We start from the raw sequence: 19222 nt of genomic DNA, 5'->3' as shown, positions 1-19222 counted from the left end.
AATGTAAATTCCTTCAAAGTAATTTGACACTTTATAGGATGGATTAAAATTGTTCCTTAGAAAGTAGGAATGGTTGCAAGATTAACTCCTCACTTAACATTTTCAAATGAAAAATTCTTGCTTCTGTGCAATTGCACATAACCTCAGTAAAAACAAAGTTGTGTTCATGACAGTGAAGGAATACAAGCTGTCTTGGTGTAAACCATTCTAGAGCAGTACACAGCTGCTTATTCAAAATCATCATTTATTTGTCTCTGGGCAGTTTATTATTGCATTGGATTTGCTCTGGCTGATACTAACAAAACAATTGAAAGCTAGCATATGTTCTCTCCTCTGTATGAATTCTGCACTTAAAAACTGTTTAATAAGACAGTGTCTTAATAGTGTTGAACCTAATTTAATAGCACATGCTTGTAAATATGTTTAATATCTCCTGCTGTAGCATGTGGTAAAGGGAATATAGTTACATTATTGTCTAAATGTATCTGGAGGGGTTTTGGCCATATGGTTCTAAATCTGTTTTAAAGTAATTATGCCTATTAACTAAAAAAATAAAAAATATTCCCCTCTGAGTTGATTGACATTCCTCTCAGTAACGCACCCTCATTGCTGATTAGAGGTGTGGAAATAGTAATTTGTTCTAGCATTTAGAAATTTGATTAGACCTCTAATGAAATGGAGCACCTGCATGCTGTCTAAATATTCTACCTGACACCAACTGGATCTCATCCAGTGTGGAAGAACACTTGAAATATTGCTTTACTACAATATGTTTTGTGTCTTAAAGTCAAGGTGCTGCCTGCATGCAAATATCCACTGGCTATTCAGCGGGCAGAGCAAACCTTGTGCCTCCCTGGAAATCAGCATCAGGATGTGATTATTCCAGTAAGCAATGATTGCCTGACTGCAATTAGAAAATTAAGGCAACTGTTTATAGAGAAGCGCCCATACTACTAACTCTGTAAGCTGGACTTCAGGTGGTTGTGCACAGCTTGATGTGTATATGAGGTAGAAACATACTGAAGTTCCCAACTTGTCCAGGTTCCCAATAACGTGATAACAACATACTCTAAATAAGAATTTAAAGTTGAAGCACCACATTTCTCTCCCCATTATGAGCTGGCTCGTTCAGTTCCCTCCAAAAGCTGATTGCAGCACCCGTTACATGCAGTGGCAGTTGACTGAGCACCTATGTTTTTTAAGTCCTCTTTAATTCAGTTGTAGTCAATTTCACTCTAGACCACTATGGCTAGAAAACTCTAAATTCAGGCTCTTTTAGTATCCTGTGGTGGAAACTTCCAGTTCCCAGTGGTAGGAGACATATCAAAATACTTTAGGAACATTTGAGGTGCTTGCTGTTTATTAGTCAACAGTTCATTTTGACTGGTTACCTTCTCCTTGTGAAATCCAGAAGACAGTCTCTAATGCATCTCAGTAGAATCAGACGTGGCCTTTTGTGTTCTTGTGTTTTGGTGTTTGTGGGTTTTTTTTTTTCAGTTCTGTTTCTCCACCATATTTAATATTTTTATATTTTGCAGTTGCCACATTTAAACAAAGGCAGTGGAAAGGCTGAACCAGAAAAACTCCTGACTAGTTTATGCCATATTAATGATTCATAGAATATTTTTGTCTTTTTCCTCCAGAAAACACAAACAAATTGTTCAATTATGTTCTTATTTTAAGTTTTGTGTTACTGGGGAAAGACTGGTGGTAACATTGGGGGTCATTCAAGTAGAATCTGCCCTGATACAAGTGACTTTTATTCCAGCTATTTAAAAGTTGTCTCACTTCTGTGCTGGTACTTCACAAGTAGTTAGGAGGAAAGGTGTGTTGGTTGAAAAGGTCAACTTCACGTAATTAAAGGTTGAAGAAGCCTGCGGCCAGCATTGTAGTTCTTCAGCAGAGATGGAGCTTGGTGCCTCTTCCACCAGGGAAGAGTCCAAGTGGAAGGAAAGCAGGCTGCAGCCATGGAGGGTATGCTGGGAATATCTTTCACACATGGCTTAGAAAAGCAGGAGGAGAGTGGAGGTGGAAGGACGGTCTCCCTCCATGCCCCTGCTCTTTAGGCCACTAATGCAAAAGGTATTAGATAAAGGTGTAGTTACTTGACCTATTTATCCAAGAGAAACTTGCCATACAAGCAAAAGCAGTTTGACTATCCAGTGCTGTTGCTGTTTTGTATGGGACACTCCTTTGAGTTAAGCTGTGCCTCATGAATACATAGAGGCAGCATCCAGCCATCCAAAATTATTAATTTTTCTTGTTTGAGAAGGTAGGTTTATGGCGTCAGTTCTTGTTTCCCAGAAAAGTTGGACAAAAAATGGCATAATCTCACCTCTGTCTGAGGTAAGGCTGGTGCAAATAAAGGCTGTGAATGTGTCTCTTAGGAGCTGGGCTTACTCTGCTGTAAAGGTCTCAGTTTGGGTTTGGTGACTTCATTAAGAAAAGGGGCAAGTCGACTGGAGGGCAGTGAAGAACCTTATTATGCAGTGCATGTTAATCACTCTTCCATAGCTACAGAAGTCATTATTCAAGCAGAGTATAAAATAAGTGAGTTTATTATTTCTTTATTACTTGCTGGTGGGTTTTTTTGTTTGTTTGTTTGTGTTCTTTTTTGTTTTGTTTTGTTTTTTGTTGAGTCATTAAGTCACCATACTGTAGCAAAGGCCCTTTTAGTAAAAGTATAGGCAGTACTCTGAGAAAATGGTAGCACCTGCCAGCAGAGACTGGAGGTAAATCTGAAGTTCTGTAAATCTGCTGGCCTGGGTGGCTGGAGAGAGCAGGAGTATCTGATCTGTCTCTGGACAAGTCCCGTATTTACATGCAATAAATCTTCTCTAACAATTAGTAGTCTTCATTTTTGAAAATCAGCATATCTTTTAAGCTCTGTTATGAAAATACATTTGTATCTTAGGTCTTTGCTGCCACCACCTCAGCTACATTAAATCAGTGTGTTTTGGAGATTGTATCTCACTAATGACTCACTTTGGTGAGATGTAGCTTACTATGCAAAATGTTCTTAAAAAAAAAAAAAGGGAAGAAACTGACTGCAAGAATTCTTATGGTTGGTGGCTTGCGAATGTGCTACTGAGATGAAGCCTTTCCCCTGTCTGTCTCTTACCCAGACTTTCCCAGATTAATCAAATGTAAAACAGTATGTCAGTTCCCTGCTCGTTGCAAAACAGTCTCCTGCTTCTGCAAACAAGACTCCTTGGAGAAACAATTTGTTCTTACTGGTGACCATTTTAGGATTATCTATCAGGTGAAAAATCAAAAGGGCTCACCCATGGTTTTCCATCTGTGGCCTCAGCTCCTGTAAGATTTTTCTGGACTTCCTTCAGGGAGACTGTGTAAGAAGACTTGGTTCAGTAAACTCAGAGGCATGGTGTGGATGCCACCTCCTTCTGAAAAATGTTTACAAGTCTACTAATCAAAAGAGGCCTAAAGTCCTGGCTTAGACAGCAAGGCGCTTGCTCCTGGAAATCGTACCTTTAGGCTAGATGTAAAGCATGTTAGTCAGGGAGATTTTATTTTCATCTGGCACATTCTCTCTGTTTGAGTCATCAACCAAAGAAAGATGGTGAAAAATGTGCTTCTCTTAACGCAGGAGGATATTGCCACTTTTGAATGTCCAGGAGGGCTATCCCTTCCCAGGCAGAGCAAGGAGAACAGCATCAGTGTGCTTTACATTATTTGAACTGTCACAGAGATGTCAGTGATCATCAGTTGTACATAAGCATTTGTCCAAAAAACTTGTGCCAAGGGGGCTTCTCATTTTCTTTTAAAAACTTCTCAATTGATTACCTGAAAATTTTAGGGAACATCAGCTACAAAGTTAGCTATAAATTAGAAACCTTATGTTTCTAGCTCATGTTCTCATGTATTGATGTTGTCTTGAATGTTAACGCAAGCAGCTTAAAGTTCTTTATGGTGAGGTAGCATAGCCAATATGTGCTTATATTCTTCCAGTACCATCTATCTAAACAAACATCTTCTGCCCATTAGGTGAGTACTGAGGCTCATAAGTATATTGTCTTCATGTTTTAAGGCATTAAAACATAAAGACAATAGGCATTTTTTTTCTTCACCTTTTTCAAATCTAAATTGAGGAAAGTTCTGATGAGGTGCATTCAGAAAATAGGAATAGTAGCACTGGCTTCCTGCAACCATGTTAGTAAAGAACTGAAGTGTAATTTACTTCAGATTCTGAAGTAAATTATACCACCTATGTTGAACAGGCAGTGTAGGAATGTGCTGACCCAGGCACTAAGGAGCTCCTAACATGGCTTGCATCATCTATCCTGGATTAGCACAATGCTTATTTCTGAAATGGTTCAGTTTAGCTAAAATGCTTCCTTGCTTGGGGGATGGCAATTTCTATCTCTATTAGAAAATAAGTTCCCTTTTTAATAGGACGTGAAGAATAAGTATTATTTTTGAACCAATCTATTGCAGATATATGACAGCATTAGGGCAGATACAGTGGGTCGGATTGCAACTCAGACTCCAGTCTCTGACAGTGGCCAAGGGAAGATATTGAAGAAAGGAGACACAAAATGGAACAGTTTATTGTGCACTCCAACAGCACTACCTCCCAGGATCCAACTAGTTGTGATTTGAAGTCTTCCTGAGCTGGAGGTGAATTTTCCATATTTAGTAACTGTTCTTCTATTTCTCTTCCATGCACTTGAATGCTTCACTTTTAAACACACTCTGGCTTTTTGTCTGTAGCATCTCAGAGCAAGGATTTCTGCAGCTTAGTTGCACATTGTAGAAAAGGCTAAGTATCTCTGCTTGAACTTGTTGCCTGCTGGTTGGTTCATAATTTTTTATTGAAGGTGGCAGAAGCACACTGTGCATGGACTGTGACAGCAAAGCAAGGAGGCAATCAAGTTCAATTATCTGACATGCTTGTGACAGCAACATCAGCCTCTCAGAGTTGCTGTTTCCAAGACTCAAGCTACTGTGTTTCACAATCCTGTATGAAAAAGCTGGCAGAAAACTAGCTGAAGGAGCTCCAGTACTGAGCAGAGCACATTTCCCTCTTTTAATCTGTGTGAGAAGATTTTCTTTTCTAAATCTTGGCGGGTTGCTTCCATGTCACTTAAGATAGTTCATACACAGAGATTGAAAATAACTGCTGTGATCATTTGGTACATTAAAGGTATGGGAAAAGCAGTTTGAAAGCCCATGCTTGTGTCATTTGCTTGGCTTCCTTATGTCTCTGAATAGAATTTGGTTAGTGAAAGGTGCTTGGGAGTGTATGTCTGTAGCAGCATTTACTACTCAGCAAAGAGATGGTGTCCTAGAAATTTTTATCAAGCTGAAAACACTGCAAGGACACAGATTTATCAGAAAGGAGTGTTGGCAGGGACACGTGTTTAGTTTATTTCTGGAGTGTGGGGCTTCTGCTCATGTACCTATTCCCTGAAATCCAATGAAGAAGCACCTGTAATACGCTCCAGGTAGCAAAATGTGTCTGCAGTGGATTTGCTGCTCTTCTGATAAAATTCAGATTTCCCACTTATATGTCCTCGTTCCATGGCTGATCAGAGGAGCAGGCAGAGTGCACCTCCTACTGAATTTTAAAAGAACAACTGCAAGAAGAGTAAGCTGTACAGTGACATTGCAGGGTGAAAAGTAGTGGAAATGCCTGGGAAGCTGGATTGTGTGATCTAAAATCTCATAGTTACAGGTCAAACAGGTTTTCACATGGAAAAGGTCCTGAACCTTTGCCTTCTTGAGTTAAATTCTGTGGTGGATTTCCACCACACTCGGCTTGTGAAGATTTTTCAGTATTTGGTAGCCTGTAAACATGAAGTGTCTGACATTAGTCACAAACATTGCTTGAATAACACCACAGGCAGGAAAATACTTTGTGTGGCCAGGAGACCAGTGCAGGAGACCTTGTTGCTTCTATTAGTCTGTCATGCAGGTAAGCTGAGTCTGGGAAGGAAACAATTTTAGTAAGCTGTTGCAGAGGTCAGAGCCCAGCTTCCTCCCCTGCAGCTGTGGGGGACTGAGATGCTAATCAGAGGAGGATATTGATATTATTTTTTCCATTAAAGTGCAAAGATAGGACTCCATACTTGCTGTTAGCAGATCTCTTTATGTTCACTCAGAGCTGTCAACCTTCATCCTTTCAACTGGAAACTCAGCAGTGGCTGACTCAACATTTATCTGGTTTCTCAAGCCTGTTGTGCAGCAGAGCTTCATGTACCTGCCTGACTTAGGAACTGTTAACCAAGGACTTCTTCAAAACCAGTGAAGCCAAGTCTTTAAAGCTGTCTTGTAGAAGAGCAGCAGTTGTGCTAGTGGCTGCAGTGTAGGCATAATCTCGAGAGTCTCACTTTGGTAAAAATCCAAATCCTAATGTTTTAGGGCACACTGTGCCTAAAATGTCTCTCTCTGTTCTTTGTCACAATGAATGCAACACCAGTAACAAAGAGGAGAGACGAGAGAATGCAGCCTTGATGATGGTCCCTAGTTAAAAATTCACCCAGTCTGTTTTTATAGTAACATGCTGTTAAATGCATCTTTTTTTCTATAAATCCTTGGTGGTGATGGTCTCTGCTGAAACATTGTAGTATTTGAGGATTTTCTAGCATGAATTGCAGTGGAGTCCTTTCAAGACTTTCTTTAAAATTTTTTTCTAAGTGTTGTGTAGTGTACTGCCCCTACATTAATTTAGTGTTTCAGTCATTTAGCATCTTTGAAATACTTGGAAATACCAAAACCAAACAACAGAAAACCACCAAACCATGGGCCACTTCCTTAACAGTAGGAGGATGCCATTATTTACAGTATGGATGAATACCATTACATTTTGCTTGCTTACAAGGCTTGTCTTTTTAGACAATACTTGTATTAAAAATTCGGTAGAGCATTCTTGGGAGACAGTTCTGCCAGAGATACATGATGGATTTGCATACCCCAGGGGTCTTTCTTTCTGTTTTTTAATCTCCAGCTGGCAGTATGTCAAATAGATCAAATGTGTGTGTGTTTATGAATTGAAGTATTTAACCATTCAATTACTGTATTGTAAAGAGGCTGTGCTCTCAGTCATTAATTTAGGTATTAATTCAGGCCTGTCAAAGCAGCTGCTGTTCTTACTGCACTTTCTAGCAAATGTTTGTTGTACCTGTTGGCAGTGTTCTGCTGCATGGATCCAATGGGGAGCTCGATCCGGTCTCTCCGTAAGAGGATGGAGGCCACACGTGTGAGCACAGTCGCTGCCCTTGCCCATGCTGAGCCTGCAGCCTCCTGAGCACATGGGACCCTTCTGGCAGAGTGAAACCAGGCTTGGTTAGATGGGCTGTGCTCAGGCAGGACAAGGCAGCCCTCTGCATGGAGGCAGGGGATTAAAGGATATGCTGTGCTGCTTCAGAGAGCCTTTCTTAACATGCAGGGCTCCTGTCCTGGCTGATGAGGAGACAGATTAAGTCAGTGCAGTTTTGCCAACTTAATGGCTAAAGGCTATGTTTTTGGAACTAGATAATGCTGGTATGTCTCAGTATGTCAGATGTGGACTAAACCTGAAAGTGGAAGAGAGCCAAGGTACAGATGAAACAAGTCCCAGCTAAAACCACTGAAGTTTTCTAACTTTTGCTCTTAATATCTGGTGCTGTTGAAACATAGAAAATGCTTTTCTGCTGTGCTTGTAGTGTATTGAGTCATCTAGACATTCACTCACAAGATCTTCTGTCCTGAGGGCAGTTTTTGATGAGCACACAAGCTCCAGTGTTACTGCTGCGTGTGCAGGGAGGGAAGGAGGTGAAGGGTGTGAACGGATGGATGAGAGAAGTGTTGTTTCTCCTTTTTTTCTATTCTCCCCATAATTTTGGTTTTGGTTTTTTGAGTGTTTTTTTGAAGGCTGAAGTAGACCAGAAGACCATTTGCTGTCTGCTGGTGATATGTGCTTTGCTGGTCTTCAGACCAATACCTGGTTAGCCATGAAGTGCTGTTAGTCTATGGCGAAAATTCAGGCTTTTCCATGACACAGTTGTTCTCACCCTGAGTTAGACATCACCTTCCATTTTTGTTTTAACCTGCAAGCAGCTGGCTAGCTCTGATTTGGGTGCCTGTGTTTGGTCAGTTGAGTTTCATCCTTGGTATCTGAGAACAACTGGGGCATGAGTAAGAAGTCAGACTGAGGTTTGGCTTATATTAAATGGAAGTGATCCTCAAGCAACAAGGAAGTAGAAAAAGTAGCTATTTGTCTTTCATCCTTTTCAGGTGTTAATAATCAATGTTTAGGTTTGATTTGGCACCATTAATTGAGCAAATTTTCTTGTGAAGGTCTTTCCATTTTCTATTCAGGAGCCTCAAACTTACACAGCTAGATGTACTCTGAACTTCAGTCAATATTAAACTACGGGTGTGTCTTTAACTTGATACATTTAGATCTATTCTGACAAAAAAAAAAAAAAGAAAAAAAAAAAAAGAAGTGAAATACAGTTCGGGTTTCTTAAATAAAGAAGTGTTTTTCAGCATACTTGTTACTCTGGTGTTTGGCTTTGGTCCTTGTCTGTCTGCTCCCAATTGCAGTTGGAGGTTGGTTTTGGCTCATAGGAATGATCTCCAGGACAAGAAGAGAGACACAGCAGTAGTAGTAAGGGTGCAGATGTAGGTTTGCTTTATGGAAAAGGTGGTAGGCTTTTCTGCCAGTAACTTCATGTTCACGGCTGAGTTTTTCTCCCGTGGGCCAAGTGTACCGGATAACCATTGCGGGACTTCTGCCTGAGCATCCATCTTGGGTTGGGTAGAAATTGCTGACCTTTGGTTTCTAATTAGTGTGGATTGTGTTCTTAATAGCTGGTAGAGAGACGGGAACTTGGGATAGGCTTCCTTTTATTGTGTGAAATCCAAAAGGGCTGTAACCTGTTACCAGAGCAAAAGCTCTCCATCAATTGTACTACATTGGCTCTTTTCCCAGCTCTTTGCACCACTTCATCAGCTGTCAGGCACAAAGATGCCAAATTCTTAATGTTAAAAGTTACTGGTTTAAGTATTTTGAAATGCTGTTCCATTTAAAAAAAGATTTCCTGCTGTTTGACTTCCTCTGCTAATTTTCATCTTTATGGCTTAGCTTGCATTTTTGGAGTTGGACAGTCTGTTAAGAGGAAGAAACTGTTGCAAAATCACTTGAAAAGCCCCTAACAAATGACCGTAGGCTAGGACTTTTGCTTTGTGAACTCTCAACATTTTGACATTGTTTGTTCTGAACATTTCTTCTATTGCTTCTGGAGTTATATCCTGGGTTTAGTTATAGGAATAAGTCAGCTGTAAGGGGGAGTTCTGCACTGCCCGCAAATAAAGTGTTATGCATTATTCAAATCATTGTTCTTCACATTTTTGTCTTTTGGCTTTTCTTTTTCTACAGAAATTGTTTTGAATAACAAGACAACAAGGTTTATCCTTCAAATGTGTATCTAAATTTTTGAAGTTGCAATGGAAACTTCATGTGAGATGAATTGTAGATATGTTCTGAAGATATAAAGCTCCCAATTTTATTACATTAGATACCATAAACAGATTTTTTTCTTTAAAGAATGATGCATCAATAAATTGTTGTCAATGAATGTCAAAATTTCACATCTCTGCTGAATATACTTCTTCGTTCTTGTCAATCAGAGTCTCCCAGGAGAGAGGTAAACTGTGACTATTGAGGTTTTCATTTTAGTCAGCAAGACTATGTGTAGTTTTAACTATTACATTAATCCTCTGCAAATTTACAACAAATAATAAAGTTACCACCTAAAATGAATTGGATGCATCCTAAACTTCTGCCACATTTCTAGACTGCTCTTCCTCTGCCAAGGTTGGGTGGCTAAATCAAAAGGCAACTAGGCTGCGCAGAAAGAAACAAATCCCTCCTGTGTCCTAGGGAAGAGTTTGAATAAAAGTAGAATGCTAAGACACAACCAGTATTCAGATAACTTTTTTTAATGCTTTCTTCAGTTTTCAGTGAGGATGAAATAAGCAAATGGTCCAGTATGACTATATGACTAAAATTGTGTTACAATTTTACAAATCAGAGCATTTGATTGTAGTTATAGCCAGTCAAGGTAGACCCTGTTCCAGGACCCAAGAACCAAAAGCGAAAATATGTTAAGTAATAACAGTGGGAGTAGGAGAAACCAGTTTATAAGTAGGGTTTTAACCAGCAGCAAATAATGCTGCTTGTAATGTGAACTAAAATTCAAGGCATTTGTGTCTGTCAGTTGAAAACCAAATGTGGGCTCCATTACATTAAGTCTGTGAGACTGAACTGATGTATTTTGAGTTTGAAGAACTGTATGAATAAGCTGAGAGTGAGGAAAAAACTATTCCTTTGGTAAGATTCAGCCCCAGACAGGGAATTCTAAACCCAGTTCTCCATTCCCACCCAGTGACAGACTTGACTCAGATTATTGCTGCAGATGATAATGAGTATTTTAAAGAGAGAGACCACTGAATTTAAATAACAAAGATTCTTCCAAATGCTAGATGGTAGCAAAATGACTTGTAGATTGTAATATAAGGAAAGGTTTCATAAATAATAAGTTACTGATTACCTTCCCCCCCCCAAAAAAAAAAAAAACATTTCTGCTTGTTTAGGAAAAAGAGTTTGTTCCTTAGGATAAGCTAATTTTGGGATGCCCTTAGGATTTATATTTGATCTGATGTTGTTTATTTTCCTGATGTCTTGGCAGTGGTGGCAGGTGTTGTGAGACTGGAGTGTTCATGAGTGTTTCCCAGGCACTTGCACTGCTCTGAGAGCTTGCAGGGACACAAGTGGCAGTGCTGTCATGGCTCACAAAATTCCATCTTGAATGTTTCTTCCCTGTGATTCCTCCCCCCATTCCACTGAAGCATGACCACCTTGATGTGAAGGATTAATTAGGTTTTATGTGCCATGTGCATAAGAAGCCTCCCTCCACCCATAGCAGTGCAAGCACTTGCTTATTGCCCATGTAGATATTCAGAAGTGCTTCCTAAAGCAGCTGTTTGATCAGCCCCACCAGCTAGCACTTTCATTCTCAAGCAAAACAACCTCCTTTTACAGCTTGCTAAAAATAGCCATTTCTTTAAAGCCTGAGGACATGGTGATTCATGTGGTGAAGAGGAAGAAAGGTTGTTTCTTTTGCTCTGGGCTTTGGGAGGAAAGCTGCTGTGCTAGCCCAGTGCCAGCTGGGCTCTTGCTTGCACTCCCTTGGCCTTCATGGCCACATCACCAACCCCAGTGGCTCTGGCATTCCTTGCTCTGCCACCTGGCAGTTATTTGAGATGCAGGTGCCACATCCCAGTGCCCATCTTGGCTCTGGAGGGAAGGGTGTGCAGTCACTGCCACCACTGAAAATAAACCTGTGAGGTGGCAAGTTGCAGATTCGTGTCTGTGGGTTTGTGCAGAGCTCGCCCAAGGACGAAGGTATTTCTTACAGTTTATAGCTGGGTAAAGGGAAAATGCTCCTATTTTGTTGCCATTCAGACTCCTGATGAAGGTCCTGACACCATTGCAAGTGCAGTTTAAGGACAGGAAGAAGTCACAGGTAGAGCTTATGTAGGATTTTTCATGGATTCCTGCGTCAGCTCTCCCGTGCTCTGCAGGGGTCTTGTTCTGCTGTCTGACAGCACAGTGTGATGGTGACACTGCTGCTAAACCTGCTCTGAGGCTCTGGCTTGCAGCAGCCCCTCTCTCAGGAACATGCTCAGGCATACCTTTTTCTGCTTTGAAGCCCTTCATCATCTCATTCCTTCTAAGGAAACAGCCCTCAAAAAGGAACTAGTCTTAGTGTAAATGGAAATTGTTCTTACTCTAGCAATGCATTTCTGGAGGATCATGAAGCAGAAAATGACTGGTAGATGTGCATGCAGCATTTTAGTTGCTGAGCAACCTGTTTCTTGCTCCAGCCTTTTAGCAAAAGAATCCAAATTCAAGATATTTGGGACCCTGGCTGACTTAGTTATAGCTAGTGTAATCTGCAAAGAGTATTTGGACAGGGAAACAAAATGGCTTTCTTGGAAAACAAAAAGCTGTGCAAGAATTTTCACAATAAAGGGCCATAAATCTACATTGTTGTTTTCTAATTCCCATATACTGTTTTTTATGTTTGAATTCTTGGGAAGACCTTAAATCATTGTTCTAGATAAAGCATGCCCAGAAGCAGTGGTTCTTATCAACAGCTCAACAAAGCTAACATTATCTTTCTCAATGCGTGTAAACTTCACGTGTTTTTATTTATAGCATCCCAAGAACTTGTGCAAACAGATGATGTTTGCTCCTTTTCTCCTTACAAGTTTGTTTTAACCAGTTTTAATAAAATAAAAGCTTTGGCAAGAAGGCAAAATAATCTTTCTTGTTGATGGAAGGGAAGAATATCCACTTCTAAACCCAGCTCCCTGTAAATGTCTAGTGATAAAACTTGTCAGCTTGAATGATCATGTTCAGGCTTTTGGGGTTTTGTTCTTGTTTTGATTGTTTGTCCTTTTTTTTTTTTTCCCACACTTGTTTTTTTTAGAATTGCCACCACCCAAAAGGAGTTGGATTTTGTTCTTTTTGTAGTAGATTTAACATTTTTCATGTCTGACTATCTCCTGGATTTTCTGTCATCATTCACAGGAATTAACTATTGATAGTTGCCTATATTCACCCACCCAAGTACCTTTTCCTCCTTTCCTCAGCAGTAGCTTATCTGCAGACACAAAGGAGTAATAGCAGTCACACTGAATGGGAAAACAGGGGAATGGAGCCCAGATCCTGCCAGAAGCAACAAAGGGATTTTTTTGACATGGTCTGGCCTTCAGGACCAGCTTTGTAGAGCCAGAAGAAGGTACAGATCAGAGAGCAGGATGGAGAAGGTTCAGCTCTGGTATGCTCCAGCAAAAGCTGACAGTGTACAGGTATCCAAGTTGTATCACTCACACAAGCTGCTTCCTTCAGATTATTTAGTGTGAAGTAAAGGTTTTTAACTTTAGTTTCTACATAACTTTCATAAACCAAGTAAAATCCAAGCTTGGATCCAATCTTGGAAAGCATTTATTTTTTTAGTGTTGGTGGAAATGGCTGGCTACTGTCAAGACTGTATTCGAGGGCAGAAGATGTCTTCCTGTGCCTTGTGTAACTGTGTGAGGAAGGGGTTGCATGTGCAGATACCAGGATTCTCCTCACCATTTCTTCATACCTTATATTGAGTACTTTTTGTACATGAGAAGTATTTTACAGGATTTTTGGAGCTGTGACAGTAGGCAGCAGATGTAGGAAGTTGTCTCCTGGCTGCTGGGCTTCATGCAGTTGATCCAGCTTATTTCTGCATCTTTTAGCAGCTAATTGTTCCAAAGTCACAAATTCAATTGTCCCACAAGAGTTTGCTTTGGAACATCTTTCCTGAATAATCATTGCTGATTTTTGCATGTTATTCCTTAATCTAATTTAGAAAGGACAGGATGTTTTTAAGGATCAGGACAATAGCTACTCAGCTCCAGTGGCTTAATTTTCCTGGGTGGAAATCAGTGGCATATTCATTATGGGACTGGTACTGCTGTTCGTGTACACATGGCAGTTAAGCTTAAAGCCCCCCTGGTAGAGGTATTTAAGAGTAATTTGTTATGGAAAACTTCAGACTTTTTTGTTAGGAGCACAAAATACTTAGTATGCAAATCCAATACTGCTGTCTATGGATAACATATTAAGAGTCACCAACACTGTGGTTGCAATTAGGGACTTGAGACAAGTGTGCAGCCAGCCAGATAGGTGGAAAAATAACCATAAAGAAGAAAAGACAAGAAGCAACTGCTTTAAATTATTGCAAGGGAAATTCAGATTAGACATTAGGAAAACTTTAGCAGTTTGAGGAGTTAGTCACTGAAATAAAAGACCCGTGGAGAGGAAGGAACCTCCAGAAGAATTGGACCAACACTGTTCAGGAATCACATGGACAGTGTTGGTCCTGCCCTTGATGAATCAGAGGAGCAGGCAGCCTCCACAGGTCCTCTTCACTCCTCTGGTTGGCAGCAGTTTATCTTTGTCCAGTTTCTTATCCCTAATAAATCAAAGTCCTCTGGCTCTTGTTATGCTATCAGCTTGTTCTGTACTAAATATATTCTCCTGCCTTGGAGCTGGGGTTTGCACACCAAGGCTCGTGCTGTGTGCAGTGTGCTCTTGGCTCGGCAGTGAGCCAGGTGGCCTTTTCATCAGATTTCTTGAAAATGCATGTAACTGGGTCTTTCTGGTTTGCTTTTCATGCCAATTTTTGGCACAAAAAGTTCTTACACTCTTCACAGCATCTGATACTGAAAAAAACCAGCATCTTGCTTATAATTTCCTGAATCTGGTTTTTTTCCCCCTCCACTTTCAAACTTCCATTCAGTCCAGTAAAATGGCTAATTTTAGCATCATGCCACATGTTTTGTTACTATTGTCTGTGTATCTTCAAACTGGTCTGTGCACCAACTGGGATTAGATTTTTGGGGTTTATTTCTGCCTCACCCCTGCTCAAAATTGGTGCTGTTCCTTGCCAAAATGAATGTCATTCCTTCATGCAAAGTACAGGGGATGCAAAGCTGATCTAATGTGGTGTGGTGCCATACAACCTCAGTGAACACCCAGGGGGCTTTGAGAAGAGAATAGAATCCAGACCTTGAAGATCTCATCTTGTGAGGTGAATATGTCATTCCTGACAGTGACTGAACTATGTGACTGTTTTGCAGGAAAAGAGAGTACAAGTCTCCTCACCGTTGACAAGAGGACCAAGTGCCTTTATACCAGAGAATGAAGTAAGTTTGCAGTTAACTGGGCTGGGTGATAATTTTGAAAATAATGACACTGAAGGATGGTTCTATGACCCTGCTTATTCCATGGTACCTGGATGAGCTCCCTTGAAAGCAAAAGCAATGGTTTCTCTGGAGCAGGTTCCAGTGGATAAGACTTAGTCCATCCTTTCACACAAGTGGTACTATTTGACATCTTTTCTGTCACTTGCATTCCCGGAGACAGCCATGAGTGACAGCTCTGCTCTTCTCAGGTGGGTGTGAACACATTATTAGTAATGCCAGACCTGAAGGGAGGCCTGTCAGTATTGCAGCAGTGTGATTATGTAGGTCTCAGAGCAGTGCCTGACCTTCAGTTTGAGAGAATGTGCAAATATGACTTCACTCCTTAGACTGTAGCTGTGGCTCTTGAGAGAATTTATGGTTGAAAGGTAGGAGTGGATTTCAGACTCGAGATTTCCACCATGACAAATGCCACCTATGGTTTGTTGAACAAACTACTGCCTCTCTCCCTCATTCCTTTTCATGAAATAGTAGAGTGAATAGAGAGGGTTTAGTGGCAGAATAGTAACACACTGAAGTGATAATAGCAGTACTGGTGTCAAATGCTGCTTTATTGTTGCAAAGGAAAGAATATGGGCAGAGAAATAATGACATAATTGTAAAGGTTCCTATTAACATGCCACAAGGCTTTAGCAGAATTAAAAAAAAAAGTCTGTGGATGGAAATAAATCAGGAGGAAGTACATGCACAGTATGAAGAAGATAGTAATAGAGATGGAGATAAAGCTTAGAAATAATCATATGGCATATTGCTATGCCTAACATAGCAACAGCACAGTCCTACAGGATTATATTTTTATTCTGTCAGCAGAACGTCTTTCTATAACTTGCACTGTTAAAAGGAAAATTCCTGACAAGCTGAAGAAGATTAGAAACCTTACCAGAGACATAAAAAATATTATTTCCCCAAGAAACCACTAAATGAGACCAGAATCTCTCAGATACATGGGAGATACACTTCCTGAAGAATAAGGGGGACTCCTAGGAGTGGAGCGACGTATATACAGGGAGATAAAGTGGTCTCTAATGTGTGAATAAAGTTCTGATGGTAAAAACATTATTAAGGACAACTAAGAAGGCATCAGTTTGGGTATAAAACAGAAAAGCTGCCATAGTGAAGATACACATGTAAAAAGGATGGAGCTGCCTAACTGTGTAGCTGCTTCTCCCCTTTCTTTCTGGCCCACAGATTAAACCAGGAAAGTACAGTGGTGAGAAATGAAAATGTAGTATGTTTTGTTTCTTTTCATGTGACTTCTGTATAAGATCTGATAGAAAAATATTTGAGATATGGTCCACTCATCAGTTCATCATAAAGAAGAAAACATATTTTAAATAGAATATTTCAGCAAAAGCATTGTGCTTTTTGGTTTTAGGCACTTTTTACATTCATGTGCAGTAAAACAGCTAAAATATGTTCTCTTTTCATGGTGTTTGCAATAGTAAGCTGTCTGGTTTGTTACTGCACAGCGTCAAAATAAATACTGGGTATTCTAGTGTTGTGCTTGTAACTTCAGTGGTGAACATGTTGAGAATGGCTGTTCCTGGTGATAAACACTGAGTAATAGCGCTCATACTGTGTCAGGGCCTGCAATGCAAGAGCTACTTACTATTCTGCTGTTTCATTTCATCTTGTGCCCAAGGTTTGGATTGGTTGGAATAATTAAAGAACAGCTTTTGTTTAAAGAAAGCATTAAATTCGTATCCTAAATAATACCTGAATGTTATGGACAAATTAGCATTTGATCTCCTCTTCAATTATACAGGCACAGAAGGGGTAGATTGCCAGGCTGTTTCTATAATTTGGTTACATAATCCAGTTCCTCTCCATTAATTTTAAAATTGATTTTAGGGCTGAGCACTCAGGTGGTGTGTGTCTATACAGGTTGTCTTCCATAAAGAATTTACTTTCCATTTAGCTCTTACTTACTTTCAGCTCTCTATACAGGCTTGATTTCAGCATCTGCAACTTCCTCTGTTTGAAGAAGATGAATAGAAAAATGGTTTTGGGTTTTTTAGAATCATATAAAAGATAACAGATGTTCAGTGTAAAGTGCTCTTCAGTTCTCAGTATACAACGAGGGTCTCTGTGTGTGTATTTGCTTTCATGCAGGCATGTATGTTTGCAAATACACATCAATACACAAAGAACTCCATCACTGTCTTTAAGCCTGGACACAGATAAACCTTGCATACTCACTGTGTTTCTCCCCAGGCCTAAAGCTAGAGAAAATCTCTCCCTCTGTTAATATTTCTCCATCTTACTTTCAAGGTTATGCAAGCAAACGGTTTGGATGAACGTACTAATCTTCTTGTGGAAGAATATTCTACGTCTGGTCGCCTGGACAACATCACACAGGTCATGAGTATCCATACTCAATACTTGGAGTCTTTCCTCCGCAGCCAGTTCTATATGCTGCGCATGGATGGGCCCCTTCCTTTGCCCTACAGGCACTACATTGCTATCATGGTATGTACCAACAGGCTGCAGCTCTGACTTCTGTATTTAAAAAAAGACAAAATAAAGGGGGAATTTAAAAAGGAGAAATTAGGGTGGTATTTTGACAGAGGCTGACTTTTTGTTGTAGATTTTTATCACGCTAAAACCTGCCTAGCCGGAGGGTTCTCAGTGAGAATTTGCAACCTACATCATGCCCTGTTTCCCAGAGTGATGCTCCTCTCACATGCCCACATCACTGTGCAGCAGTAGGATGAGATGCAGTGGACTCAAGTCACAAGAAATTCCAGATGGACACTAGGAAAACAATTCTGTTTCTGAGGATTTTGAGACATTGCAGGAGGAACCAAGAAAGGTTCTGTGATCTCCAAGGGTGAAGATCTTGTCTGGACAAGGCTCTGAGCACCAAGTTCTAAGTCAGCTCTGTTAGCAAAGGGCTCTCTTCTAGTGATCACTTCCAACCAAAATTGCATTTTGCAATTGAGAGTAATCAAATATATTTTTATTGGAGAAACCTCCATACTGTATAGAAATGCATTGCAATACATTTGCACAGGGCCTATTGGAATGACACTGTACTTTTCTTTTGTGTTATTGACCTGTCTCCCACCCGCAGCAAAACCAGATTACACACTGCTGTGCTGCACTGATCACTCTGTGTTTAATTATTCCAGGCTGCTGCCAGACATCAGTGTTCCTACCTAATAAATATGCACGTTGATGAGTTTCTGAAGACTGGCGGGATTGCAGAGTGGTTGAATGGTTTAGAATACATTCCCCAAAGACTGAAAAACCTGAATGAAATAAACAAACTTCTTGCACACCGGCCCTGGCTGATCACGAAAGAGCACATCCAGGTACCTCTTCAATCATGCCCTGTAAATACCAGTAAATGTCTGGTAAAAAGAACTGCCTACAACTGTGCAAGTGCCTGGTAAGGCTTCATTACCCTGAGATAAAAAGTTCAGGGAAGTACTAGTGCACCAAACAAGCTGATTCTCCTGTGTGACAAAGCAAATAAAATTTTCTTTTTATGAATAGCATTGGCTAAAATAGCCCAAAAGAAAAGAAGTAATATATTAGGTGTCTCTTTTTTTACCCAGTGAGAGTTTGTGTGCAAGGGGAATGTGGTATTACTGGAAGAAATAATTGATCCCATTTTGAAATGTGTAGTGTTTAGTAAAAAACCTAGGGGCCAAAAGAAATTTTATATTTACACTTTTTTTATTCTCATTTCAGAAACTTGTCAAGACTGGAGAAAATAATTGGTCTCTTCCTGAATTGGTGCATGCTGTTGTCCTGTTGGCCCATTATCATGCCTTGGCAAGTTTTGTATTTGGTAGTGGTATTAATCCAGAGAGAGATCTGGATACATCTAATGGAGTCAGACTTATAGCAGTCAACAACTTCTGTGTCTGCGATCTTGCCAATGACAACAACATAGAAAATGCGTCCCTCACAAGTAGCAACTTTGGGGTTAGTGTTGCAAGAAAATTCTTTTGCTTGCCTCTGTTTTGCATTAGAAAACTTAACTTCCATTCTTTCCTGTTTAAATTTTAATTTGAAATTTTTTTTGTCTACAGGAATGCTTGAGTCTGTTAATTCTTACATACACTCTGGCAATTTCCACTGTAATCTGTTGAAAACCACACTGTAATGGTGTATGGTAGAGCAGTGTGATTTTGATAGTTAATCTCACCACCTGTTGGGCAAGACTAAAACTTTCAGCCAAAAGCTTCAAGTCCCAGTTTCTTTAGACAGTGTGGCATTGACTGGAGCATTGTTTCATCCATGTTGCTAACACAGGGAGTGAAAAGAAAAATGGGAAAAAAATAGAAGTAGTAGTAGTAGTAATAATAATAATTTTTACTTCAAGGCTCACAGTCATGAAACAGTTTGAAACACTTCCATATAGATGGGAGGAAATGTCTGAAATAAAATTATTTAATTCTTC

General features: G+C 40.0%; 1 protein-coding gene across 1 annotated transcript in view; it reads left to right on the top strand.

Annotated features, from left to right (window-relative positions):
- SESN3 (sestrin 3) overlaps positions 1-19222 on the top strand; it is a 40505-nt gene that overhangs the window by 8520 nt on the left and 12763 nt on the right. The window contains exons 2-5 of the mRNA XM_021544965.2: positions 14689-14754; positions 17083-17280; positions 17943-18125; positions 18508-18744. Of these exons, the coding sequence (XP_021400640.1) occupies positions 14689-14754; positions 17083-17280; positions 17943-18125; positions 18508-18744 (684 nt within the window). The remainder of the gene's footprint in view (positions 1-14688; positions 14755-17082; positions 17281-17942; positions 18126-18507; positions 18745-19222) is intronic.

This window comes from Lonchura striata, chromosome 2, assembly GCF_046129695.1.
Source record: "Lonchura striata isolate bLonStr1 chromosome 2, bLonStr1.mat, whole genome shotgun sequence".
NCBI lineage: Eukaryota > Metazoa > Chordata > Aves > Passeriformes > Estrildidae > Lonchura > Lonchura striata.
This window is presented reverse-complemented; position numbering and strand designations above follow the sequence as displayed.